The sequence below is a fragment of the Pelodiscus sinensis genome, chromosome 15, assembly GCF_049634645.1.
Source record: "Pelodiscus sinensis isolate JC-2024 chromosome 15, ASM4963464v1, whole genome shotgun sequence".
Classification (NCBI taxonomy): Eukaryota; Metazoa; Chordata; order Testudines; family Trionychidae; genus Pelodiscus; species Pelodiscus sinensis.
This window is the reverse complement of record NC_134725.1, coordinates 13,357,965-13,385,950: the sequence shown is the minus strand read 5'-3', so window position 1 is coordinate 13,385,950 and position 27,986 is coordinate 13,357,965. Positions and strand designations below refer to the sequence as shown.

The 27,986-nt window shown below is 42.4% G+C and overlaps 1 protein-coding gene and 1 long non-coding RNA gene across 4 annotated transcripts in view; one reads left to right on the top strand and one right to left on the bottom strand.

The window, feature by feature from the left end:
* Nucleotides 1-9,167, bottom strand: part of TBX5 (T-box transcription factor 5) — a 47,399-nt gene extending 38,232 nt beyond the window's left edge. Inside the window, exons 1-5 of one of the 3 annotated variants that reach the window (XM_075898194.1) lie at nucleotides 8,576-9,167; nucleotides 6,323-6,498; nucleotides 4,481-4,575; nucleotides 1,606-1,725; nucleotides 725-872 (exon numbers count right to left, since the gene is read on the bottom strand). In XM_075898194.1, the coding sequence (XP_075754309.1) occupies nucleotides 725-872; nucleotides 1,606-1,725; nucleotides 4,481-4,575; nucleotides 6,323-6,498; nucleotides 8,576-8,594 (558 nt within the window). In that variant the 5' untranslated portion in view covers nucleotides 8,595-9,167. The remainder of the gene's footprint in view (nucleotides 1-724; nucleotides 873-1,605; nucleotides 1,726-4,480; nucleotides 4,576-6,322; nucleotides 6,499-8,575) is intronic. The other 2 variants (XM_075898195.1, XM_075898193.1) reach the window with 2 other exon arrangements.
* Nucleotides 9,168-10,968: 1,801 nt separating this feature from the next.
* The window catches only part of LOC102457715 (uncharacterized), a 36,671-nt gene continuing 19,653 nt past the window's right edge, over nucleotides 10,969-27,986 (top strand). The window contains exons 1-2 of the long non-coding RNA XR_332390.4: nucleotides 10,969-11,590; nucleotides 12,023-12,148. This is a non-coding gene — a long non-coding RNA (uncharacterized LOC102457715). The remainder of the gene's footprint in view (nucleotides 11,591-12,022; nucleotides 12,149-27,986) is intronic.

Sequence of the window (27,986 nt, the reverse complement as noted above, 5' to 3'; positions counted from 1 at the left end):
TTCCTGTGAATTACTCTCTACTGTTTCTTTAAATAGGCCCGAAGTCTGTGCTTTGCAGTGTCCTAGCACAGCTGCCAAGATGTTGGGACTATATCTGATCAGACCCAGCAATTTACCACGTTGCACAGAGACATGCGATCATGTTTTATATTTCACCAAGCGTCACCACCACCCCCCCCCCCCCACACACACACCATGTGTCTTATAGGAATGTCTCAAAATGCAGCGTACAGAGTAACAGCTCAATTATATACCACTGTTGACAACCGTCCTAGGACTTCGTCAACCCTCAGCAAGCACCCAAAGCCATTTAATGAAATTAATACCAATGTTATTAGTATTGAATCTCTTTCCCGCTTCAGGTTCCCCCTCTCCCGGTCCTGACTTTTTATTTCGAGTTACAAACAGCGATGCCACAAAAAGAGTAAACCAGTGCCAAAACTACCAGCCTGCCTATTAGCTCCCCGGTTCGTTCAGACACTGTGTTGGACAACAACCCGACCTCCTCCCCTACGCGCCCTGAGCCGGCAGCCTTTTGCTGCAAGCATTCTGTCCCGGGGCTTTGCCTAGCCCCCTGGGTTTCCCTCACATTCAACCCGCGGCGTTCAGTGGTGAACGGAGATGTAGGCTCTGTGCCCTGCAAAGGGTTTTGGCGACTTGCAGCCCGCCGGGGAGCTGAATGGGTAACAGACAGAGGAGTGCGTCTCCCCGCGGAGGTACTTACATGTCCAAATGGGTCAAGGTGGTTGTTGGTGAGCTTGAGTTTTTGAAAAGAAACTAGCTGCCTCATCCAGTGTGCCCCAGTAGCGGGTGAGTCTGGGTGGACGTACAGCCTGCCTGGCATGGCAGGCTCTGCCTTCCCTGTCACTGACCTAAACCAAATGTACACAAAGCCAGCTTAGCCCTCCGGACCCGCGTCAGACCTACACACCGCCCCAGCTAAGCGCGTCCAGAATCACAGGACGGGCAGCGCGGGACAGAACCACTGGAAATGTGTCTAGCGATCGCCTCTGGGGTATGTCAAAGGAAATGCGCCTTGGATGGTCGCACCCTATTTTTAGGGAAAGGAGACCCGAAGACACAACGTGCTGGAAGTTAATTGAGATTTTTGACACATTTTCCGTTGGATTCTCCCTCCTCATCTCCTCCCCCTTCCCATGTAACCACGTCGCCTCCTCTTTCTAATTAGCGTGCGTCAGGCGACGACGAAAGAAAAGACCATGTGGCAATTCTTAACATTCACCTTCAGGACGATTTTCTCTCTTAAACTCAATTAAGTTGTTGGCCCCACAATCACCAATAATCTCATGGTCCAGCAGGATTAAAGTGATTGTTCGCTAATTACAATAGATTTTCTCTTTTGTCGTCCCCCCACCCCCACCCCGTAAGGAGTTGGCTGGCAGGCTGAAACTATCTCGGGACAGTCTGGTGAACCCCTGCAACATTTTCCCCGCCCCCATCCAGCATTTCGTCTTTTGCAGTTTATTCATAACTCCAGCTGATAGTTAAACGGTATTTCTCAGGCCATTTGAACTAGGCGTTGCTAACCGGGCAAGCCAGACACAAAGATCTCTGCTCCTCTCCCGTCCGCCCATGCACGCATACCATTTATTATCTGCGAATTTGTATCTGTGGTCATCAGCTGGTACAATATCCATGAGCAGTATGTACTTAGTTTTTGGATTGAGTCCAGTGACCTTCACTTTGTAACTGGGGAACATACGCCTATACAAACAAACAAATATAAATATAAATATAGAGAAGAGAACATAACAAGAGAATCACAAACCCAGGTACTTGTGATGAAATTATACGATAGGACTATTATATAATATTAAACTAGATGCCATTCCGTATCCTCCAAAAATAAGACTCACAAAACTTAACTTCCCCTTTATGATGCAACAGGGACTTTTTTTTTCTTTCTGCTGGGTATTGCACCGCTATTATAGTTCCTATCCCAAGCAAAATAGTTAATTAATTATTGTTATGAGGGATGTTTTAAATCTCTTCTTTGTGTTTGTGATCAATTCAGTAGTTCAATTCTTCATTATTTTACCACAGAGAGGTGGATAGTGTGTTTCAGGAATAGTTATATTTATATCCCTACAAAGAGTAAATTATACTTATGTAAATGAGTCATTGCTTTTGCAGAAATATTGGCCTTTTAATAAAACACATGCTTGTACATTTATCATCTCTGTGTGGGCAAGTAGGGACTGTGATATATACATATAGGATACATACACATGCATATATACATAAATACACTTGACAATATTTTGAAACATGCAAACACCCTTAAAAAGTGAGTTTTAGAAATATTTTCCTTTACTACAAGCAAATAACAAGCAATGTTATATTGATTTGAGCTTTCTCAGCGTTTAGAAATAGGCATATGAAACTGTATCCTATAGTTTAAAAACTTACTTATTTCTGAAACTATATTTGCTTTCATATCTTTGCAATATGAAATTCAGGTTGTTGAGTGATATAAAAAAGGGGGAAGCATATGCAGACCGTATTAAAATAATCAAAAAGAGCAAAAACTGACATTTAACATTTGCAGGAAAAGAGAAGAAGACCTGAACAATGAATCCCCAGATCCCTAAACATGTAACTAACAAGTAAGACGCAAACATTTTATTTTAGTAGTGTATTAATTATGTGTTACATAAATAGCTAAAACCACTTTATTTATTCTGGGGAGAAGTATGCAATTGTTTCTCTATACGCTCAACATTGTAAATGTTTTTCATTGCCATCCAAATGAGACGTTTATCCACGTCTATACTTGGAACATTTGTTTGAATTTTATAAAGATGGTCTTTTTTTTTCTTCACTGCTCTGTATACTCTGATCATTTGCAAAGCAACTTATTCCTGGCATTTTGAAACAAGTCAACGGGCTTGCCATTCCACAACATGGGGGTCTATATTCTATATCCCTCTTTCCCTCTGCTCAATAGAACAATTCATTTAGTCAACTTTGTTCTATGCAAACCGTACTTCCTACTGGTTCTAAAAAGCTCAGTCTCATTGTTTATACCATGTCACTTTATTTGTGGCATATGTTCAACGGGAAACCGACCCGTAATGCGGATCTGTTTGTTATCCACTGCAAAACTTTGTCTCTCTGAAGTACAGTTGGGGAGGCCGTACTATATAACAAAACAGAATGCAGATTTGACTCTGGATTGTCTGCAATATAGGAATAGTTTTGAGTTATTTCTATTTTCGCATCTGGTGACGTTTTTCCCATATCTAACGAACCCCTCTCTAGGATTACATTGTTAAATGTAATATCATGAAGACAACAATACATTTCGATTTCCCCGAGCTAAATGATGGGAATTTGCATGGCGCTAGGAAATACTGAATCTCAATTGATCATCAGTTCCTCTTCTGTTTAACTTTGGTTTCAGTGCTCCTTCAGCAAAGGGGGCTTTGTGGTGCCCACAACGCATTAATATCAAGAGAAATGTTAAATTACACCAAATGCACATAACAGAAGTTGTTTTTTTTAAGTGATTAGATTCACCAGGCCATGATCATGGACGTGATCTCTCTCTCTCTCTCTCTCTCTCTCTCTCTCTCTATCTCTCTCTCTCTCACAGACACACACACACACACACTGTATACGGAGATTTCCAAACCTTATGTCACAGTACAGATACAATAAATAGCTCATGATCATATATATAGGTTCTAACAGAATGACTAGGAAATGTGTCTGTCTGTATGTATTTGCCTAGAGCTAAACACAAAATAAATGTCAGGAAATGGAGAAAAATACTTAAATACAAAATATTTAAGTACTCCTTGTATTTTTAAAAAAATTAAAACGCCCACCGAGTTGTTTTGCCTGACACAATGTACGGTTTGGCCAAACAGTTACAACTAGACTGAGTTTGGAATTCCTCCAATGAAATGGATTAAGAATAACCCTATCCTGGTTAAATAAGAAGCCAGAAGAAACAAATCTTTGTAGCACATACTATATTGGAGGCCTCTCTCTGAAAATATTCCAAGCAAACTTTGTCGCTAATCTACCCAGAATCCTTCAGCTACTCATCCAAAATGTCATCAAAATGTCTGTAGCTTTAAATAGGCAATCATCATATTTTTATATCTTTCTATTTATTTTAATTCTATTTTGTGAAAAGGTCTTGATAACACATTATTATTCAGATTTTATAGTGATTTAAAATGAGTTTTTGAATCTCACGTGACACGAATGTGTCAGACATAACACACACAAATAGACAAATATATGTAAACATTTGTGTGTATTATGTCTCTATGAAGGATGGTCATAACAAGTTTTTTTCATACTCTGTATACACACGAAAGTATATACTTCTACATAAACATATTTGTATATATGTATGTACATAATAAGAACCCGTGTATATAACATAATACAATATAATATATATTTCTTTTTAAAAATAGAAGCATGCGATCTTTTATAACCTTACCTCCCAGCTTTTGTTATAATCATTTCTGTCCCCACTTCGTGAAATTTTAGCCACAGTTCTCGTTCGTGTAAAAATACTTTTATCCCCTCCATACCCTGCAAATAAATAAGTTAATGAGTGAACAAAGGAGCGGGCGAGCTGCAAGCTTTCAAAGAGAGATGGTAGAACAGGAGAGTAGACCCAGAAGAGAGGTTGAACTTTGGCATGTCAACATCGAGCGCTTCTGCTTTCTATACAGTCCTAACTGACGTGACATTAAAAGACTGTAACTCCCAGAACAGCGCAAAGGAGTGATTCATGGAAGGGAAATCTCTGGAGGGGGTGGCGGGGACTCAAAGCTGTTGCGAAGCAATGCGGCGGGGAGCCGGATTTCTGCACAGCACCCGAGTTCGGAGAAGTTTGTAGCCTTTTGCTCCCTGTCTATAGAGATAGGCACGGGGCCGAGAGAATCAAAACAGATTGTTCTATTAGGGCAAGACAATACGCGAGTTTATTAGAAGGAAAATGATCGTGGGCAGAGGCGATCCAAACAAACAAACAACAAAGAGAATAAAATACCATCTGCAAAGCCAGCAGCAGCCCCTTGCACATTCCAATTGCTCAGCTCCTATACTAGTATAAATGGGCCATAGCTCCAGCACAGACAGTCCTTAGCACCAGCCCAGCATGTAGCTCTATACGTACAGAGCGAGGAATGGAAATGCTACAATACAGTACTGGCAATAGAGGACCCCGAGTCTGCAGTCTTGGAGCATCCCAAAAAACTACACCAGGAAAAAAGGATCGGGCCTAGACATCTATTTTCCCTTTACAGAATTAAAATCTATGCAATGTACGACAAAAGAAAGTATATCTCTCAGGGCGTTCCGGTTTTTTTTTAATTCACTTCTTCCTATATGATTTACACTCAGACACATACACGATCTCTCTCTGAATAAGGATAGACATATACACTGGAGATTCTCTCTCCCCTCTGTGTTTCATCTCACACCCTACTAATTTTCCGTGTGCAGATTTACCTGGGAGGAATCACCGAGCTATATTAAACTGTGCTCAAGGTTCTCTTTCGCGAAGCTACCCTGCCAACCGTTTTGCGCTCTGTTTTCATTTAAGGGAAGAAGAGAGAGACTCTCTTTAATTTCAGCCTTCAAAACATTTTGCCCTGCATAGAACGGGCTGCGCTGTGTGTCCCTGTTTCCAGGCGAGCAATGGTTTGTTCTAGTCCACAAGAGCCAAGGCTTTGGTTGTAGGCGATAGTTTAAAAGGCCAGAACAGCCCGCTAACTCTACCGCCGGCATCCTGGCCTACTTCCTTCCGAACTGGTTCGGTTCAAACCTCAGAACTTCACAGCATCGGCCCGCCGGCGCGTCTCAAAAGGAACGCGCACCGGGAGACCCCCTTTCCTGCTACAGTTTTCCAACAAACCCTTCAACTTAAGGAAGAGAGCCACGGAGGAGCTAGGGGCGGCAAGCAGAAGATACGCACGTGTGTGTGTGTGGGGGGGGGGGGGTAGGTGAGTGCTTTGTGTGTATGTGTTGCATGTATGCCCGGGTCAGTGGCTGTGCAAATGGTATTATTGTGTGCGGCGTGGATATGTGTGTTGAGAGTGTGTTTGTCACTGTGTGTACATTTGCGTGAGTTTTGTGCCCGTTTGTGCAGAGATGAGTATGTGCGTGTTATTAGCATACCTAATTGTTGTTGCAGCGGGTATATTCTGACATTAGCCACCGCTACAGCACAGTAAAACCGGACAAATCTCAGAAACAAACCGACCAACACTAACAGCTACAAGAGAAGGCGAGCCGCGAATGTTTCTCTTCAAGCTTCTCCTCCGCTGCTTACCTGCTGGGTAAAGGCTGCCTGCGGCGAGGAAGGCGATTTGCTGCTGGCCCCTAGCTGGCTATCTTGTTTGGTTTCCGCTTGGAGCTCTTTAGACTCTGCATCAGCTGGCGTATGAGCGAGCCCAAACCCTTCTTCAGCATCCGCCATATTACAAGCTTCCTTCGCTGAATCTCCCACTGCAGGCACACAGCAGAGAGAGGAGATAAGAGAGACATAAGTCAAAGCTGGCATTTCAGCAAATGTATAGAGAGAGCTACAGATATAGACAACCTTCTTCCCCAACACGCCCTCTGGCAGCAACTCTTCTTCGTCTGCTTGGAGAGGAAAATATTGGATCTTTTATCTGGAGAGGGCAAATTATAGACGGCTCCACTTGTTATTCCAGCCCACAGAGGAAATTAAATTTTTTATCAAACACCATGAACATACACACAGAGAGATTTTTTATGTATCATCATCATCATACTTCTCTCATACACACGCGCGCGCGCGCGCTACCAATAGGTTAGCTACCCTCACAGTAAGGTGTTGGCAAACTACATCTGAAAAGACCAATAAAGATAAGAAACGGGATTGGGGGGGGGGAGCACTAAAAGATGGAATTAATAGCTCATCACAAATTTCACTTTGTAAAGAAAATATACAAGCCTGACTGGTGAACTAGTAATAGCGCCACATTTAGGGAGATATTTACAGCTGATATTGCTTTAATATGATTCCTTGAGAGAACCAAGTTCCTTCAAAGGGCTACCTCCTAGACACGTGAAGCAAATTATACAACCACATTTGTAAAGAAAATTGAAGTTCCCTTGCAAAGGGAAAACACGAAGCAATCAGCATTCTCACATGAAAGTGACTTTCCCATCTAAGTGCAAGTAACGTGTGAAGTTGCCTTTCATAGCAATTATAGCATATGAAATAGTGCCATTAGAGTGGAAACGAAGAATACATAAATAAAATCAAGCTATTGTATAATTTCATGTATTAAATGTGTCTGTTATACTTGTCTCTAAATTGATCTCTCTACAATATTATAGCAGAAATGCAAAATCTGGGGATCTATATTTAATTCAATCGGATACTAACAGTAAAAACTGAATTTCAAAGATATTTTAAAATTATCCTTTAGGCAAAAATGAGGGATAAAAGCAACTCAATTGCTTGTTTTCTTTTTTAAAAAAAAGGATTCAGAGCACTGGTGCTTTAAACATAATACAATAATTGCGTCTCAATGAGGTCTTTGCTTCGCCAACAGTAGTTAAAGTACTCTCTTTAAATATTAATGTATATTTACAATCTCCTTTAAGCAGAGAAGCACAATGTGGTGTGTTTGCATTGGCACTTGTGGGCGAAAGGATGCATTTTTAAAAAGTAAATGGGGAACACATGCCATTTCTTCTTCCAAAGATCATCTTATAAAACGATCTCGCTTCCTCCCTTCTTCCCTCCCCCCTTTCAAATACTCTTTTCCCATAACACGAAAGGCAGATGGTTTGTAATAAGTGGCTGAAGGGCGAAGTGGGAGGAAGGAGGGGGGGAAAACAGGTCTCCTTGCAGCGAAGGTGTGTGAGAAAAGCGTGTGGTGGGTAGGAAGGATGAGCCATGACTGCTGGATTTGGTGTCTCGCTGGCCCATTCAAAAACCATGAACGCTAATGGCAATTAGGTTGTTCTAGCCACACCAGAGACAGGGACCATTTAAGGCTCCTTTTTCGGGCGATGTTTTTACTCTGCTTCTAAACGAGCTCTAGACACCCTCCCTTATGCATTTTTAATCGGTTTCTCTCGCGCGCGTGTATCTATTATTTACCCTCAACCGGCGAAGTTAGATATAAGGCACGTTCATCAAAACAAAGAGCTCAGAGATGGCTGCAGCAGCCGCTGCAGAGACGAATTTCGTGCAGGCTAGCTCCACACGTCGGCAGTTTTAAACATAATTAAGCGGCGGGGGAACGGTGGGGGACGAATAGCTACAGCGACTCAGTCCAATTTGAGATCAGTCCCGTCTCCTCCCTCCTCCCCAGCTAAGAGCTCCAGAGAGGAAATGGGGCTTGACAGAACCAGGCCTCGATCGCTCTATGAAAAATGCATCTCGCGCTGCTAGCGAGGGTTAGCAATCAACTCTTCCTTTCCTTCCCTCATGTATTCGCTCTGGTTGCCTCCCCTCCCCCTCCACACACACATACACACACACACACACAGAGAGAGAGAGAGAGACAGTGACGGACATACAGGGCAGTGGAAGAACCGTTACCTTGCTTGTTGAACTCCATGCAATCAAAGCATCTCCTTTATTTCCCCCCTTTGCAATGGAAATTACAGGGGCGGCAGGCTTCTGGTTTGCATGTCCTTGGATTTATTTATGTTCCGACCCGCATTATTAAAAAAAAAAACACAGCCTGGAGGGGGAAAAAATGCTCTCCAATGCCACACGGCCTCTGGCCCTCTCTCGCCAACCACTTCCAGGTTATCAGCCGCACCAGAAAGGTTCCTGAGACCGAGCTTAACCCGTCCTTCTCGGCCTGATCGGGAGGATGCGGGGTCTCCCCTGCCCACCCCACCCCCTCCTAAGGACGTGGAAAGGGGGGGGAGGACAAGGCAAAGTTGAGAGAGGGCGGTCGCTGTGCAGCAAACGGAGCCTCCCCAAGCAGGTTTGTGATCTTGGCTAGTTCCCCTCTCTCTGGAGAGCAGAGCGAGTCGCACATAGGAAATAGATGCCGAGCTGAGGGCGGTGCCGTCGGGTAGGCTTAGCTCTGCTCGCGAAGGGCTGAGATCGTCTGTCCAACCAGCTCTGATCGTGCTTCAAGAGTCTCTCGCTCTCTCAGACCTCCCCCCGCCTCCCCAGCTTATTTTTCTGACAGGCAAACAAGAACAAGGCAGAAAGACACCCATGAAACTCACTAGTAACATCCCCCCTCCGCGCGCCTGCTTCCCCACTCCCTCCCTCTTCCATCCATCTCTTCCCAACCGGAGACCAAATTCAAAGCTCGAGAATCCCCCAAAGAAACCTAATGCAAACCATCCCACCTCCCGCCCCCGGACGCCCGCCCCCGAACACCGCAGAATAGATAGGTACATATTTTAAACTAGCTCACGAAAAATATTTTCTAGTTCTCTTGGGGGCCTTTGACATACGAAAAGGGGTCTCCTTGTCCCACGCCAGACTGGATAAAAGGGCTGCCCCGAGCAAAGAATGAAGCGAGGCACCTCGTTACTCAACCCCCTTAAATCCAAAGGGGGTGAACACAAAGGGAAGGGGGTGCCTCGCAGTTCGTATTGTATCTGCAGAAAGATCAAAGCTCTCTTTAGAACATAGATTCCTCCCTACCCCACCCACCACCTTTGCCAAGCAAGCAGGAATTTTCCAACCTTTCCACGGCTAGATGCAAATATATACAAAAGCTCAGAGGCTCGGCTGTATTAAAATAATCAAGCCGTCAGTTGGGAAGCGGGATGTGTTTTCATCTGCATCTTCCTTCTCTCTCGCTCTCTTGTTTTAATGTATTATTTTGAGGGTAAAGTTGAATAGGTCAGCGCAGGGTAAACAGCCACCCCTGTCGCATTCTGCAGCCTGAAGAGAACCAGGTTGGGGGGCTGTATTTTTTATAAGAGTTGGAATAAATGGCATCATTCAGATCTGCTCTGCCCACCTTTTCTTTCTTTCTTTCTTTCTTTCTTTCTTTCTTTCTTTCTTTCTTTCTTTCTTTCTTTCTTTCTTTCTTTCTTTCTTTCTTTCTTTCTTTCTTTCTTTCTTTCTTTCTTTCTTTCTTTCTTTCTTTCTTTCTTTCTTTCTCATGGAAGCTTAAAAATAGAGCTAGACTTCTATCAACAAGCCCCTGAAGTGCTAATTCTGGATTCCTATGAAAGTTTGAAGTGAAGTAAAGATAAGAAAAAACGTTGTGCAAAATGTTTGTGTGTGTGTTCTTGCGCGCGTGTGTGGGCGGGTGTGTGTGCAGAGTTTGGCATCTGCTTAAAACTCTTCATGGGTCCTTCAGTTTAATTTCAACTGGAAAAAATCAGCAAAGTACTAACTTCTTTTTAAACTGTGCATAGTTACAGTTATAACCAAACCAATTAAAGATTGGCATTATAACGTATTATTTTCTTATTATTTTAAAAGGAAAATTCTATGCCGAGCAATGCAAAAGAAGTGTTTTTTTCCACGAATATTGTAAATGCCATAATAAATCAAACTTCTTCTTTGGCCTTAGCATGAACATGCCTGATATTTATCTTGTAAAATTCATTAGCTCAAATCCATGTTGTTGTTAAGTAAAGAGAATGACATTTCTGCCTTTCTGCAGTTCCCAAGTGCCTTCTGAATGAAAGTTTCCAGGTAAGTAACTTGGAGGCATTGGGTCAGGTCTCCTGTCTATTTTGTAACTATTAGCTTGTTTCTAAAACCCCAGAATTGCGCAGGTTCTCAGAACAGTGAGGATCAGAAATGGGATACTGCTAGTAAAATCTGAGATTTAAAAAATGAAGATAGAAAGTTGCATCCATAGAATGACTGTTTTCCAGTCCACAGAAAAATAGCATGAATGAAAAGAAACTCAAAGGGAGAAATGATCTATTCTAAGGGGCAACCCACAACGAGGGACATTACAGTCAAACATTAGGCAACGCATCTGCCTCTCGGCTCTAGTATTGCAATGGAAACACTCACCTCTCAGCTTTTTCAAGGACTTTGAAGGAAAGTTGAAAACGACGCAAATAATTCGAGTTTATTTCCTTCTGCGGGTTGGAAAAAAAATAACAATCTAAGAAAAGGACCTCAAGTCCGGACGCTATACGACTGTATATAGCAAGACGAAGGAGCCTTCCAGCTAGAAGCCGATTTGTGGTCTCAGACAAATTAAATATTACTGTTTATTACCAGCCATACTCCAATAAAATAAAGAGAGTTCAAGGCGATAGCTTCTATCTCACCAACCCTTGCACCTATAGGACTCAGAGACGTCATCATACACGCAACTGGCCCATTCTGTCATGGTTGACTGCAGCAGTAATGGAAGGTTAATTTGTATTCTTCTTTTCCTTTAAAGCCCTATCAGCTAGGTTTCCCCCTCTGCAAAGAAACCACTCAGTGCAATGCAAAATGCAGCCAGCCTGAGGGGGATGCGGGGAGTAATATAACCAAACAAACGCGCTTAATACGTTTAAAGGGGGAGGATTGGAAAATCAGAGTCCGATGCTGTCTCGGAATGGAAAAGGAAAATGACTATCAAAAAGCCGTTGGCTCACCACGATCAACTCATCTAATCCAATGGTACTGACCGATGCAGCTTTCTTTAATATATATATTATATATATAATATATATATATGCAAGTAGTATTAACAGGAAAACTTGTCAAATTAATGTTGAGGCGCCTCTGAGGGCGGGAGCACAGGGGCTGTATGTAGAAAGAACAACCTGGTAATTTGCACAGAACCGAGTATGCTTCGGGAGACTATGGTCTGACATAATTATTGGTAACAATAATTCATTCATCATTAATAGTGGAAATCGAGGTGGTTTCTTGCCAAAAAGAAACTGACCCGAAAAAACTTCTCTTAAATTCTAACCAAGTCGCTGCAAATTAATAGCCAGAGCCTGTAAAACAAATCTGTTAAACTGGTGCAGTTTATGTTGCATTTCACCCCACCCGTGGGGCACAAAGCTTTCCCAAAAGATGCTAAAATACCATGTCCTCCAACAGAGAGCGAAAGAGAGAGGGAGAGAGTGGGACAGAGGGAGAGAGAGTGAATAAATTGGACACCATGCAACTCTCAGGAAACCCCTAGATACAAAGGAAGAAGTTGCTGCAGGATCTATGGACTTCGAGGTAAGTGAATATAGCAGAGACCCCGTGAGCGTCCCAGCTATTGTTTCACTGATTCTGTGCCTTACAGTTCCCCCTATTTCATGCAAGTGACCGGGCTTTTTCTAGTGGTCGAGTTTGTTCCCCGCCTTTCCTCCACCCCACCCCCGCACCCTCGCTTTCCATCCAGAGAACCCCGGTGGAGTTAGTGCTCCCCGTACTCCCCGAGCTAACGAGACGGCGGGTGCGGACTCTGCAGCGTTCCAAGTCCTCCCGCAGCATTCCAAACAAACAAGAGCAGAGCTCTCCTTAATGGAGTGTGGGCCGGTCACAAAGCCATGCAACAGCAATGCAGCCCCAACTCGTGGGGGGACACCCCCACAGATCTACGCAGCCTGACCATGGCCGCTTTTAGTCGCCAGCAAAACCTACTCAGAACACCCCGAAATAAAAAACAAACATGCTCGTTTTCCACGCGTGCAGTTAGTCCCTTTTTTATGAAGAGCCAATCTAGGACTATTTACCAGCAATCACCTCGGAAACGTTTTGCTTTACAATTGGTCCTGCTTCCCTCTAGGCTGCATGAGGCTGGCATTCACTTGTGGTTATTTGCAGTTTCAGTTCTAATCTTTAATTGTGCTCCTCATCTTGAAGGGTCTTGACGCTGTGTTATTTAAAATGAAAACAAATGCCCATTCACACACTGCGCTGTTTCTGTTACTCCCACCCCACTCCAGGCCCATGTATCGAAATGCACAAATTCTTGTTAGCAAGAGAGGAAGGAGGTGAGTAGCTGCAATTACTTTTTAAATACTTTTCTTCCCAATACCAAAATAATCAAATCAACTTCTAGTTTTGAGAATAGGCAAGTTTACTTTCTCCCTTTTCATTCGCGCAAGGAATCTTTCTACTGAAGCAGGTGGGAGGATTTTTGACTCTTTTTCTTTAAAGTTTGCAAACAATGCCAAATATGCTTTAAAACGAAGCAACGAAACATGCATACATACCTAAGTACATGCATACATCTTTATACGCATATATACCTGCTTATATATGTGTTTTTTCTATTGGTCATACCTAATGTATGTGCATACATTTAGATCTATAGGTAAGCGCACCCTTTGCGTGTGGGTATATATAGCGGTGTTTGCATTTACGTATGTATATACTGTGACATTCTCTCACTTTATTTGCAGGGGTTCGATCCTTGTCTTCTCTCTGCCAGCAATAACACCCATTGACTTCAGTGGGATTGTTGCCTGAGTAAAGATTACAGGGGCAGGCCTACAAAGAGGCTTTTAACTGGGGGACCTTTCGAAAACCTGCCGTGCCTACAGTGCCCCGCAGACATTGCAAATGGTATCCCGTTTAGCTAGAAACAGAGGCAAAAGCCTTGCAGCGCGTCCTGACAGCTTTATATTGTGTCAATCGCACCAGTTATTTGTTTAGCCAAATGTTTACTCAGGCAAGGAGAGGGAGATCGCAAAACGGATGTCTTGCAGTGGCTCGAGATATCAATAACTTTCTCGTGACTATTCAGGGCCCTCTTTTCGGTAAAGGATTTCACACGCACATTTTAGAGTGATATTTGAGCATTTTAGTAGAACCATGATGATATTCACAAAATAAGATGGTGCAGAGAATGCATCGAGAAATAAATACCTCCTTTGATAGTTTTCCATTTTCTCTTTCCAAACTTCCCTGGAACAATTGTTCTCTCCAAAACATCAGAGCAGTAAGCTTTCTTTCTTTCTTTCTTTCTTTCTTTCTTTCTTTCTTTCTTTCTTTCTTTCTTTCTTTCTTTCTTTCTTTCTTTCTTTCTTTCTTTCTTTCTTTCTTTCTTTCTTTCTTTCTTTCTTTCTTTCTTTCTTTCTTTCTATGCCCGCCTGTTTATATACTGGGGGAAATATGGGTTTTTTAAAGTTTCTTAAGTATTTAAAGAACTTCACTCTTTCCTAGGTTGTTAGGGATTAATACACTGACTTAAAGTATTAATTTGAGGATTATCAGAGTTATGCCTGTGGCAAATAGTGCCCACTCTGGCTGTCTTTCATAATTTTACAGTTAAAAGCAGCCATTAGAGGCAGACTGGGGTTTTTCAGTCTTTCCATTACAAAATCCCGTTTTTCACTAGTATATAACTCGATTATTGCAGAATGAAACTTCTGGGGTTGTGATAGCCCGGGCGGGTAATTTTTAAATTACAGGTGGACAGTATGTTGGTTTAGAAGTTTTTCAGTTCCAAGGGTGCTTTTGTCTTCTTCCTTCCTCTTGCTACTTTAAAAAAAGACAAACATTGTACTGCCATCCTTTTATTTCTCGTGCGAACTGAAGCTTTAGCATAGTTACTAAATGAAAAAAAATAAGCAAAAGAGCAAACACACTGAAGTTTAGAGAGTCTATTGTACAAGTAAAGTAACTCATCTTCAGAACATCCATAACTCCGTCAGTGCGTGGTATGGCGGGCCATGGTTTTTTTGCAGCATGGGTTTTTTTAATCGCCCCTAGATATACAGTGTTGTGGCGGTTGTGTCAATAACTTGCACTTTAAGAATCCCTTCAGTATGCACTGATATGACAGACTGGTCCACAGACCAGAATAATCTGGTCTCAACAAACTGCCACGAATGGTAGGTTTTAGGAGTGGGGTTGTGTAAAAACGTTGTCCTCTGTCCTGCCCATTTTAGAAGACTCCCTATAACTACATGGACATAAGAGGCCACTGGAAGACGGAATGAGACATTAGCTTTCTCCTATCCACAATCTGCTGAGTTCGGGTCGCTAAAATACCTGTTGGCGAGACAGAGCCCACCGATGTTAAATTTTGTCCCTAACTCTCAGATGGACGGTCAGGCACCGAATGGAATAAGCATAAAACCTTTGTTGGTTCCGAGAGGATGTAGCTCCAGAACACTGTATCAGGGTTCATCTCAGAAACAGCCAAGGGTTCTGTGCCTCCTCCAAGAGGCATCTAGGGAAGTAGGTTTTACCCACGAAAGCTTCTGCACAAATATATCTGTTAATCTCTAAGGTGACACAGGGCCTCTCGTTTTTGCAGCTACAGATTAAGCAGGAATGGGCCTCTGAGACTAGACACATCTCAGTAATAGATTCCCCACACCCGTTTTAAGGAAATCAACCCCTCGGAAATTAAATGCACACGCGCACACAAACCAGGGTTCAAATGATATTGAAGAGCTGGTTTAAAGCCAGAAAAATCAAAGTTAAGTTTGCTCTCCTGTACATAACTCAAGGAGTGTTACCTGTGCAGAGTATTCCTATGTGTACACAGCTCCTAGGGGCTTCAGTGTTAGACAGTAGGGTGAGCCTGGGATATGTTTCTAACATCTATGCGTTTAAATCAGGCCCTTTAATAACTGAGTCATTTAAGGTAATGCTTTCTTGGGTTTATCTGCTTGAATCCACCTTTCCCCATTACAATCCCCTCTCCCCCCCAAAAAAAACCCCCTCCTGAATCAATTACTAACTCTACAGCTGGGTAAAAGTCCGTTATTGATGCCAGAATAGCAACACTAATCTTCTATTGCCAAACACAGTGTCAATCAGTACTTTATCTTGGTCTGAAGAAGAAAATACAATAAGATAAGGCCGTCACTCCGGCCCTGGAAAGAAAGTTAAAGGGGCATTGGGGGGTAAACTTTTCAATACCCTCTGCCTTTTGCTGAAAGTGATCTCTAGTGTAAGAGCCTTGGAGTTGGGAGGGAACCGAATTAAAATGGTCAGAATTATTCACTGAAAAATGCTGCACTAGTGACACCTGCAATTTTTCTTTCCCTCTTTTCCATAACACAAGTCAGGAACGGCTCTAAATACCATTTGCGGTACAGCTATTTCTGAAAGACAAGTACTTGGGGGGGGGGGCGCAGAGGAGGGGATGGAAGAACACGTGAAGGTCATTCAAACAACTTTGTCATCTGGGGAAAACAGGTTTCTTTCTTTCTTTCTTTCTTTCTTTCTTTCTTTCTTTCTTTCTTTCTTTCTTTCTTTCTTTCTTTCTTTCTTTCTTTCTTTCTTTCTTTCTTTCTTTCTTTCTTTCTTTCTTTCTTTCTTTCTTTCTTTCTTTCTTTCTCAAATAGCACAAACTCAAACATATGCATATACACATACACATAATATCTTAGATGCGAGGAACCCATATATTACATTACATGTGATTCGCCTGTCCAAAGTATGAAGTTTAAATGGCATTTAGGCAACATATCTTTCTCTAGTCAATATTCAAGATAGTATGTGTGTGATCAGACTTAGAACAGATTTCTTCTTCTTCTTCTTCTTCTTCTTCTTCTTCTTCTTCTTCTTCTTCTTCTTCTTCTTCTTCTCTCTCTCTCTCTCTTTATTTCTCTCTCTCTCTCTTTATTTCTCTCTCTCTCTCTTTCTCTCTCCCCCCCCCCGCTTTGAAAAACAAGGAATAGTCCTGTAGCATTTTAGAGATTGAGAGAGAGAGAGAGAGAGAACCAGAGACAGAGACACACAGAGACTTACCTCCACAGATGAGCAGAATAATTTATCTTTGTAAATCCTCTATCCTTTTGCTGAAAGGGCGCATCAATTTTTCATTTGGCCCCTGTACATCGGTGTTTCTTTTTGTCTCTTATTTCCCCGTGGAACGACAGTTTTCCCCTCCAAATTTTAACAGATTACTTTAAAAAGATTCTAATTATAAAACAAACAGAAATCTCATTTGGAAAAAAATGCGCCTGTTTCTTGTCCAAAGCGTGCTGAGATTTCCTGGCAGAGAGAGATGTTTGAGACTAGAGTTCCTTTTGAAAAATACTCTTACATGGGAGCAAAACCATTTAAGCAGCCACATTTCCCCTGACTCCCAGAGGTTTTGCTTCTTCTGTGGGCATCAGTGGGCATAGACACTTATTCCACATAAGGACTCAATTTAGGGTTGTGTAAGAAAAATCAATTATAATCTCTCCCAAGATAGTTTGATCACGAGGTAACTGATTTTTTGAATAAGGATCTCACCCTTATGTTCATCTCATTCTATACCTGTGTGGGTGCCTGGTTTTGTGTGTGTACGGGTGTGAGTGTATTTTTGTATATTTATATACGCGTATCTTTGGCGAAATGCGTAATAAACTGTTCCTAATTAATAATTATCAGCCTGAAAAGTGAATACAACCTCTGCACACAAGTCTTTGTTAGGTACAGTCAAGAATACAGTCGTTACCTTGGAGTACTCAAACCTCTTCTGACTGCCTATAGAATCCATACATTCATACTCCCAGTGGCCGAGAGAGCTAGTTTTCAAGACAATGCTTACTTTTTGTCATTAATAGCACATTACAATATTCTTGTTTGGATCCAAGATTGCTTTTATGGTTCAGTTGGACAAGACGGAACACATGTTAGTTTAAGCAAGTTCATGAAATAGCTGTAAATCAAATAAAGTTTACGAGTTTAGCAGGAAATACTGAATAGATGGGGAAAAAAATCCGGAGAGCAGCAGGCTGAGGTAGGTTGCTTTGGTTTTGTCCTGCTCTGTTTCTCTCTGTTCTCTTGAGCATCTTGCGGATTAAAGGCCTCGGACCTCATTGGAGCCTCTGTGTTGGCGCCAAGTGGCATGTTATTAATCAATTGTCCATAGGTCCAGTACACATAAGAGAGAAATTTAATCACTAGAAACCAGACCCAACATAAAAGAGAAATCTAGAATCAATTCCTACCCCATCCCCCAGCTAGTGGGGGCAATCAAATATTTCTCTTTTAAAAAAATGCGCCGAACAAATTGCAAACTTTTCGGACGTTTAACCTGAAGAGTTCTTTTTTTATAAAAGCCCTTGCCTTGATCTTCCAATAAAAGCTGGTGGGGAAATAATACAGTGCAAGAATTTTATAATGAAAAATAAATTTTAAAAATGTGAGACAGCTACACAAGAAAGAACTTATTGCAGCTCTAGGCTTTTCTCAAGCCGTTCCCCTCCCCTTTTCACGGTGAAAAGATTGGGGTAGGTTGCAGTTTGAAAAGCCAAGAGAATAAGTGCAATTTTAGATGTCACTTTGGAGCTCTGCGCGTTGTTAATTACATTGCAAGTATAAAACATGCTCGAGTTTTGCTGGCTGTCTTAATGCAAATTAAGGAATGTCAATATAATGAAAGGAAAATAATATGTAGGAGACTACATCGGTTTCTTCTGTATAGACAATAGATATTTTTTTGTGGGCCGAAGGTTGTTTTCCTTTTCACATAACTTGAAGAAGTTCGTGGTTCTGATTTTATTCAGATATATTTTCTTTTGAAATCGATCAAGTCTTATTTTTAAAAGAGATAGTAATGTTCTTGTGGATGCAATTAAAATAAATAAACTAGTGTAGTTGTATTCTACATCATATCTAATATTGATTATGGAAAAAATGTAGTTAGTGATAAAACGGGGTCTCTACTCTCTCTGAATACATTTATTCGAACTAAGACTATCCAGTAATTTATTTGAGATGGTCTACTTTTCTTTAATACTTTTCTGTGTAACTTTTTCTGTATTTAAGTTCAATAGTCAGAATAAATCATGATTTAAATACAATCAGAGATAAATTAAGTATCCTTAAACTGATATTTATGGGATCTAAGATATAAAGAAAACCTCTCCGAAGTTAAAAGAATACGAATGAAAACCATAAATAAAAATAAAGTAACTTAATAAAAATATACTATGTCCCAAATGCCCCTCAGTTTATTTCTGGTTTATATCTTGCTACCGCTTTACACATAGAAAAGCTATAGAACCATTCTTTTCATATTTTACACCTTCAAAGCTAGATTTTTCCATAACACTGCAAATTATTTCTTGCCTCCGGAAAGTTGCGTTAGCCTATTCCGCAGCTGTAGAAGGCTCCAGTACAAACCACCTGAAAGGGTTTTTTTCGCCAGAATAAAAGCTCATTATAGTGAGAGCCTGAATTTAATGAGTAAATTTAATCTTAGATTTAATGGTAAATGTAAACTTTCCTTGCCTAATTACAAATTCATTTGCCTTCAGTGGACTGGGTTGACTTTTCTTGCTCTTTTCCTCGAAGACGTTTGGTAACGCTCTTGTTCATCTTACATTTAAAATCATATTTCACACACTACGTGAACCTGAGTCGAAATTATTCTACCTAACTGTTCACAGCTAGGGGTGTCTTTCCCTGATTGCAATGCTAGGAATAAAGAGTCCGTGTGTGAGTGAGTGTGAGCTGGAGATAGGGGGTATAGGAGACAACAATCAGAGGTCATAAATGTGACAGGCGTGCAGCGATATTTAACTCTTTTTCGGTCAGGAGTTGCGTGGTGTGTGTTTTTATTGTCGATACTTTTAGTTTTCTAACTCCTTCTTGCCTTGTCTGACTTCAGAGTTCGCGGTTTATATTTGGGCAGGGCACGCACAGGGAGGGTCGAAAGGGAAGAAGGTCTCTCTCGCGCTATATTTGGAAAAGAATTTATAAGTCTTTCCAGCAAAACTGTGCAAAAGGTACCAGACAAATCCGACAGGCAGGGGTGGCGAATGGGCTGCATTACAACACTGCGGGGCTGACAGGCAGTCCCCGATGCTACCTACATAGGTGCTACCTCTTCCCCCCAGCGATGACGGAATGTCAATCTCCTTAAAGCAAAAGACACGTTCTACTCGCAGAGAAGAAACGCAGATTTTGTTGTACACATTTGCGACTTGAATCCTTTCTGCCTGAAGGATGCGGGGGGCGGGGGCGGGGGCGGGGGCGGGGGGGATTGATTCCCTAGACCTCAGGTTCTGAAATAAGCGGACATCTCGTTTAGTAGTAAGAACACAGAAAGGTCCGGGGCCCACTACCACCCAGTGGGTACAACCTTGCCTGCATAAACCAAGAGCTCACTGCAAGGCTTAACAAGAGCCCCAGAGCTTCCCTCTGAGCTGTTTAATTCATTTTAATCTCTGGATATAGATTCTTTGGGATAGAGAGAGTGCGCTGATCATTCTTCCCATGAATGCGGGATGGCAGTGTGCTAAGCGGGAATTTAAAAACCAGTCTGCCTGCAAGTTTCAAAAGCCTGATTTATTTCCAGGTGGAGAGAAAGCAGAATTTTGCATGAGTCACCTACCTTGATCTTAGTTTTCCATCCCCCTCTTTCTATATCCCACTCCGGTGCTACATCCGGCACCAGAGATGCGCTTCAGCAGCAACTTCTAGATTCGCGGGAGGGGGAGAGAATGTGTGTGTGGAGTTCGAATCAGGACATGCCAAGTTACCTTTAAAATGTCTCTCGTGTACTGTCTTTGCTCTGTAGCTACTGTACTGAAAACCTGTAAAGTGTCATGAGTCCTGGAGAGTCACATTCCAGGAGTCCCAAGTAAAAAGGCAACATGTTGCATTGACAGTAAATGTGCACACATGCACGTGTTATGCACGTTTGCTTATACCTCAAACCTAGCTCGTGGGCAAATACTTTTTTTTTTTAAGGAAAGCGTTACATTTGACTGCCCAACAAGCTTTTTCCTAGCCTTGGTATTTTGCCAGGACTGGAGTTCTCTAGTCCAATAGTTCTCCCTTCTCCTTGCTTGGAGTTACATTTGCCGGTATAGTTATATGGCCAGCTTAGAAAACCTCCACGATGGCTTTCCAACTGCTCGCATGCCATACTGGAGCCAGTCAGAGTAAGCAGCAAAAGTACCTTTTTTTCCCTTGAACAATCATAGGAAATGGTAGCATTGGTGAGAGATGGGTAGTTGGGTACATATTCGCATATACGCACATATATACAAATGTGTGCAGCTGTATATGTATCTAGCCTCATATATAAGTTTATATGTAGATAGACATTTGTACGTGTGAGTAGGTGCATGCATAAACATGTTTATAGTATACACGTATATGTATATAAACATCTAGGTACATATGTGCAGATTCACATATATACAGACACAGGTATCATATAGTGCCATATTCGGACACAATTGGATATACAATCGTCCATTAATATTTATCACTGCCAGAAAATGGAGATGTGTGTATATGCAGAGAGAGAGCCAGAGAGCATGTCTGTCCCTTTCCAGATGTTTATGTGTGTGTAACATATGCATAAACACAGATATTAATGTAATGTGTTTATAGTACACATATAGCTATTATGCACCTGCATATACTTATGTACGCGCGCGTACACACACACACACACACACACACACACACACACACTAGGAGAGAAATTACAGATACATATCTATATGTATATACAAAAATGCGAGCGCACACACATATATATGTTTTTGTGTGTATTCATACACGTGTGTATAAAAATGTCTGTACATGCCATGCATAAATTACAAGTAATCATGTTTATGCACATGTACATCTCATACATTTACGTTGCCAAAAGAATTCATCTCCTGTTTCATCTGACTGATTCCCAGTCTGGTATATAGACTTCAGACGGGGCCATCAAAATTTCCCCAGAGGGAAGGCAAAAAAAGCAGGTCACAGCTCCATACTGACAGAACCGCACCTTTGGTGGAGTCCTTATTATACACATGGTACCAACACGGCGAGCTTTTAGGTGGCTAAAATGCTGAAATGTTGATCTGGGGGAAACTGCATCTCCCTGCTAATAGAACATTTATTTCTAAGCCCTGGATGTCAGTTCCACTCCATAACTCCTCCTCTGTGCACGTACAGGGTTGCCCCCGCCTCCTCCTTATATTTTGCAGCTGTGTGGCGAAGGTAGCTCCAGATAAGTGAAAGTGGTGTTTTTATAGGCTGATAAAACATACTTATCTAGGCTTTTCTGAATCTCACAAAGATCCCCTAATTGGTCATTTGCCAGTACGGTCTCCGAAGCGCTGATTTTCCTTAGACACTATTCTCAGCCGCAAAGGAACTAAACCTCTGCCTCCTCCCCAGCGCCCCCACCCCCACCCCCTGCTCCCTTGTGCCTTATGCACTGCTGTTTCTCTCAGACTGGAAGCGTGACATGCTGCAGTTTTCCCCCTTTGCTCTGGAGTGTCTTGTACTGACACTTTTGCCCTCCCATACTATTTAATGGTGCCAACCACATTAAATTATATACTCTCACAGTCTTTTAAATTCGTTTATGGCCTTTTGGGGCACTAAAATAATAATAACAAGAAGAAATAATAATAATAGTAGTAAAAAGGAGTAGATGGTTTAGCTTATAAGCCAGATATTTGAGGGATAATGTTCCAAACTAATTTCGCTGTGTTCTTTCTGTTCACCCACTGCCGGACCATTTTTATTTTCGGAAAAGAGACCAGATCGTTTTCTTTATGGCTTCTATTCCCACCATTTTACTGACTCCTGACCCTAAAACCTCTCATTAATGATATCCCATATGCAGCATGGCCATGGAAAAATAGCTTCGCTAGTAGAAACGAAGAGATTATTGAAGCTAGGGGTGCACACGGGGGCTTGAAGAAGAGGGAAAATGCAAGCCAAAACCAGGTTACGTTCCAGGCTCAGAACCAATCTGAAAGTCTTTTTTGAAGCGTGTGTAAATACTGTATAACTGTACTAACTCTAGATAGTTAAAAGCTTTGGAGGGGTAGCAGAGTTAGTCTGTAACTGGAAAAACTTAAAAAACAACAATTAGTAGCCTCAGAGACTAATAAAACGTGTAGATGGTATCATAAGAAAGAGGGTTGTGCCCTAGAAAACTCATGATACCACCTATATGTTTCTAATATTTGTTGTTTTTTTAAGTTTTGAGAGGGGAGAGCGAGAACTATCTGATAGATTCATAAGTCATGAGAAGTGTCGCCATTGACTTCAATGGCACTATAATTAAAACTCTGGGGAACTTTCTTTTCTCGATCTCTGCTCCACAATCAAATGTTTCCTATTGTCACAGGAACCCAAACTTATCTGTGGGGTGTGTTAGTCTACACAAAAGGGCCAGCTCTCGTCACTGATCCAGATAGCAGCAATCGTCAGTAAACGATGGAATACGAATTAAAACTAATCCACTACACACCGTTCCTGGCTGGTACACAGGGCAGCGACAGAGGCTTTGTTCCAGATTAAAATGCCATCGTTCGGTTGAGTGACTTTCTTTCCTTTAACCGTATAGAAAAGAAAGAGCGGTGTGGCATAGGCAAGAGCAGCCACAGCCCTGAAGGAAGACGTTATCAAAGGATTATTCCCAAAGCGGGTAGCGGTGTGTTAGGTATTTTACTTATACAGGAAACTTTTCCTTCGCTGGGCTCAGTAGGGATTCTCTGACTATTGTTTTATTTTTGACAGTCTAGATTGCAGCGCATTGACTTTCTCCGGTTGTGCTGGCTTGGCATGGAACACACAGGAACACAAACAAACATGCCCCGGCAGGGACATGTGCCCGCAACAAGCGCATCCCGTCAACATCCACATCCACCCTGACAAAGACATTTACACAAGCACGTTGCGCACGCCGACACACCACGCACACCTCGCGAAACACGCCCCACCATCGGAGCAGCTCTGCGCACAATTACAAGTCCTTGTTGGACAGACCCTAGAGCTGAGACCTGCTTTCGTGGCTGGGTGACCCTCCTCCTCCCCGGGTCCCGGGCTTTGCACCGATGGCCCAGCCTTTCTTTTCTCCTCCATGGTGTGACTGAAGAGCAATCTGCCGTTGGATTCACGCGTGTTCACATTCTCTCAAACTCCGTGATCGTGTCCAACTCCGTGTGCAAACCCCAAAGGGATCTTGGAAAGTTTTTTGCTAAAATACTTGCCGAGACCCCTTTTATTTGTACCCAGGGGATGGGGGATTAATGGACGGTGTGACCTACCGCTGCTGGGTGCGCATGAATCAAACAGATTCAAAGAGTCCGGTGTAAAGGTTACTTTGACCCCTACTCCTGAGTAAATGCTTCTTTGAGGTTCCCATTCAGGCGGGGCTGCTCCGGCCAAACTCGACCCATTTCCCGCTGCCCTGTGCGCTTACAGGCTGGTAATAAGCTTATTAATGAATTCTGAATTAACGGCCTGTTTGGTTTAGTGTTACACTCCTGAGTGCGTCCTTTATGGCTGGGATGGGGGCTGTTCGGGGAGCGTTCTGTGTGGTAGGGCCGAGCCGGAGGATTCGGGCTTTGTGTCTGGTGTGTTTTGTAAAGCTCCAGAATAGTTGTGTGGGGAGGTGAGCGAATAAGTATAATTCCCTTTTCCCTCAGTACAAGCAATTCTCTGCCTGAACATTATTTTACTGCAGAGGTCAGTTGTCTATCACGTGCCCCATTCGGCTCCCACAAAAGTGAATTACAAAGCCCCCTTTGAAACATCTATGGACTCCGAGCGGCCTTGCGGCAAAGCGGTGAGGAAAACCTGACTCCGCTGAAGTCAGTGGAAATCGTCCCTTGATTTCACTGGAGCCGGATTTGCTCCTTTCTCCCAGGCAGAACCCGCTCCAGTTGTTGCTTCTTTATGAACTATTCTAATGTCTCCACGTGCATTTAAATTTTTAAAAAAGTATTTCTGTTTCAAATTATCCCATAAAACTCATGAGTCCTGGGAAATGAGCGAGCTGTGTGTGGTTTCTCTCTGCGTGCCCGCGTAAAATTTGCTTAATTGTACAATGATAGAAAAAAACAGCTCCGCCAGTTCCACGCTCGGTTTGCCTTTACTTGCGCACCTCCCTGGGCGAGCTGCTGTTTAGACGGGAACGAGGACAGGGAATTCGGAAAGACATCGCAGCGTAAAGCTCACACAGCAGCATGTTCCGATTGTTTTACTTTCCTGCTCCCCCAGAAAAAGAAAGGGGGTGGGGGACGAGAAAGTCTCTCATTCTTGCAGCCATTAATCAGGCAACACTCACTCCCTTTTGGGATCATCGATTTCAAATCGATTTTCCAGAGTAAGGGCTGCACGAGATCAAGAGCCTTTTGGAGGTGGGGTGGGGGAGAGGGGTGAACATTCTGGCCGGCCTGAACTCCTTGGGATTGTGCCATCGATTCCTATAGGATCAGGGTCTCCAATGCAGACCAGCCCAGAAGACCAAAATTAAGCACTCGCGCAAACTCGTCCTTGTTCAGCGATGTGGGGAAACACTCCCAGGACCGGACTGAACAGGAGTGAGCGAGGAAGCCAATTAGCCGAGTTAGCAAGACCTCTTTTTACTCTTTCACAGACTGGTCGGGGTTGCCCCCGGGCGGTGAAGTTTGACCCCAGTTCGGGGCCGGGCGTAGCGTCCGGTTAGCGGAACGAGTCTGGCTCCGGAGAATACTGGGGCAGAAGCGAATCGCTGAAGTAGAACGTTCTCTGTCTTGTCAAAGTTCCAGATTCAACCTCGATTTAAATGCGTCCCCCTCCCCCTCACTCCCAAGCCCAGGCTGACCGGGGCAATTTTTATTTCTGTAATAAGAGCTTTTACTTAACTCTGCACTTGCTTTTAACCTGCCCCGGGTGAAGGGAAACAAACCCAGTTTACACATGGAGAGGGGACAGCCTCCCCTCTTAATAGCAACTGGCTCTTCAGCAGTTGTAAGTACCTCGGTGACGATCAAATAATAAGCGCTACAGTTGGATGGCTGTAATTTAGTGAGACTCTAATTTTTGTGCGACTCTAATTTAGTGCAGCTGCAAGAGAGGGGGCCCGATCCTGCTCCTCCTTGGAAACCATTGGCAAGCCTGCCATTTGCTTCTGCGGCATGTATCCTGTCCTGTAAAATCTGTGGCAAAGCTCCTGCTGATTTAAATAGGAACAAATATAGACCGATTCCTGATCTTGTATCGCCTGGAGCCGGAATGGGGCTGATCTCGTTTAAAACCAATGGTCAGATGTGTTGGGATTGACTCAGTCTGCCTATCAATGACCCCATGGGAGGGCCCCCAAATAAGGAGGGGGATATGATCATTCTTGAAAGATCTGTGCCCCATCAAAATAATTCGTTCTCTTCCCCCTTTAACTCTCAATACTTTCTGTTATTTCTGCAAACGTCTGCGCCCAGTCCCGCTTCCTTTGAGAAGTTCAGATTTTGTTTGGGATTTTTTTGGGGGAGGGTCATTTGCTTTATTTTTGCTATTAGCTTCAGTGAGCGCCCAAGATAGTATAGTGCTGCTGATATTAGCAATACGGAAGAATGCCTTCAAACCGTTTGTTCCCTCCCCTCTTGTTCCCAAAGACACAAATAAGTAGCAAAGTAGAAATATAATCGGAGAGGTCCTGGGTAGATGGTTATATCCCACCCATCATAGTTCCGCTTTGCTCCCCATCAGTGAGTTATACAGTCAGTTAATAATAAGGGACCTGCAGGTCTAATAAAAGTTGTTACCTCACCCACCTTGTCTCTCAAGGAATGTTGGTAATTCAATCTCAATATGCAGTTCTCTGGGGCAGGATATTGGCTGGTGAGACTGGGGGCTTCAAATGAACCTACAGGAGTTCAGTGCTCAGTTCAATTTCATTGGGATTTGGGCACCTAACTTCCTTAGTTCTTTTGGAAATTCTGTTCCATATCCTATTGTTAAAATAGTGGCATGGTCTCTGTGCAGTCCCTAGTGCATGACTGTCTTCACTGCACCATCTGTATAGCTTTTTGTTTGAACACCATATAGAATTCTAGAGAAAGACTCTAAGTTAAATTCTCTATATTTCCTCCCATAAAGACAGATCTCCTCATTTTGCACCTCAATGCAATCATGAGGTACTTGTTATGAATTTGGAGGCACAGTCTGTAGAGGAGTCCACATAAGGTATTCCTCCAAGAGCCAGATTGAGCTTTGCATATTCAAATGCACTATGGAAATGCACCTACAACTCTTTAGTCCTATGTCTCTCATTTCAGCCACCCAGCTCTTACTGACCTGGTCAGATCAGTGTACATGGTGACTTTTATTTTTGCCTTGATTTCATGTCTCAATTTCCTGTGAAGCTGCAGGACAAGGATCGTGTGTGTGTGTACTGAGAATAGCTGGTCTTAGACTCTGCTTTACAGTACTCATCAGGCATCTCAGAGGGTGAAAGACTTGCAAGTCTACTTCCCCCCAATTGCTAGTATAGTGGGAATGCTGGAATAGCTTTGTTTTAAAGTGGGCTTTTTTTTAAATGTTGGGTGATTGGTGTAAGATGAGCCTTATTATATGTTGTTACCTCAGCCTGGGACAGTAAGTTACACTTTGCACCAGTATGAAACTTTTTCTTTCTTTCTTTCTTTCTTTCTTTCTTTCTTTCTTTCTTTCTTTCTTTCTTTCTTTCTTTCTTTCTTTCTTTCTTTCTTTCTTTCTTTCTTTCTTTCTTTCTTTCTTTCTTTCTTTCTTTCTTTCTTTCTTTCTTGTCAACACTGGTAAAATATAACCAATAGTTTTATATAATGTTGATTTTTTCATAGGCTAATATTTTACAATGTGGCTCACAATGCAACACATAGTACAGTACTGGGCTATAGCTTAAGGGTTCCCCCTGTTGATAATACAATGATGATTTCCATGTCTGGATACCTTGCATCACTAGTAATTGCATTGTAAATGCTTTAGATGTTATGGTAATGGTCACTAGATTGATAGGTATGCCTTGTGATTAGCTAGCTAATTAGCAAGAGAGTATCATAGCAATATAATTGCCACTTCTTTGCCAAATTTGAGGATTGTTTCACTTGCTGTCACTTCTACTCTAGAAAAAGAGTGATTTGTTTCATTTGTGCACTTAGGAAAGGTCTCCTTGGTGCTCTGTATTTTGTATTCACATACCTGCCATCCTATCAAATGTAAAGATGTTGATAATGCCACTATAAATGGGGAAAAAAGAGTTAATTCCCCAAACCGGTCAGTGGGAATATAAAGATGGATCCAAATTATATTGCCTCAGAGACAAAGTAGGTGAGTTATTACATTTAAAAGACAGCTTTGGTTCTCCTTTACAACTCTTCTATCTTTCTCTATCTCTCTCCCC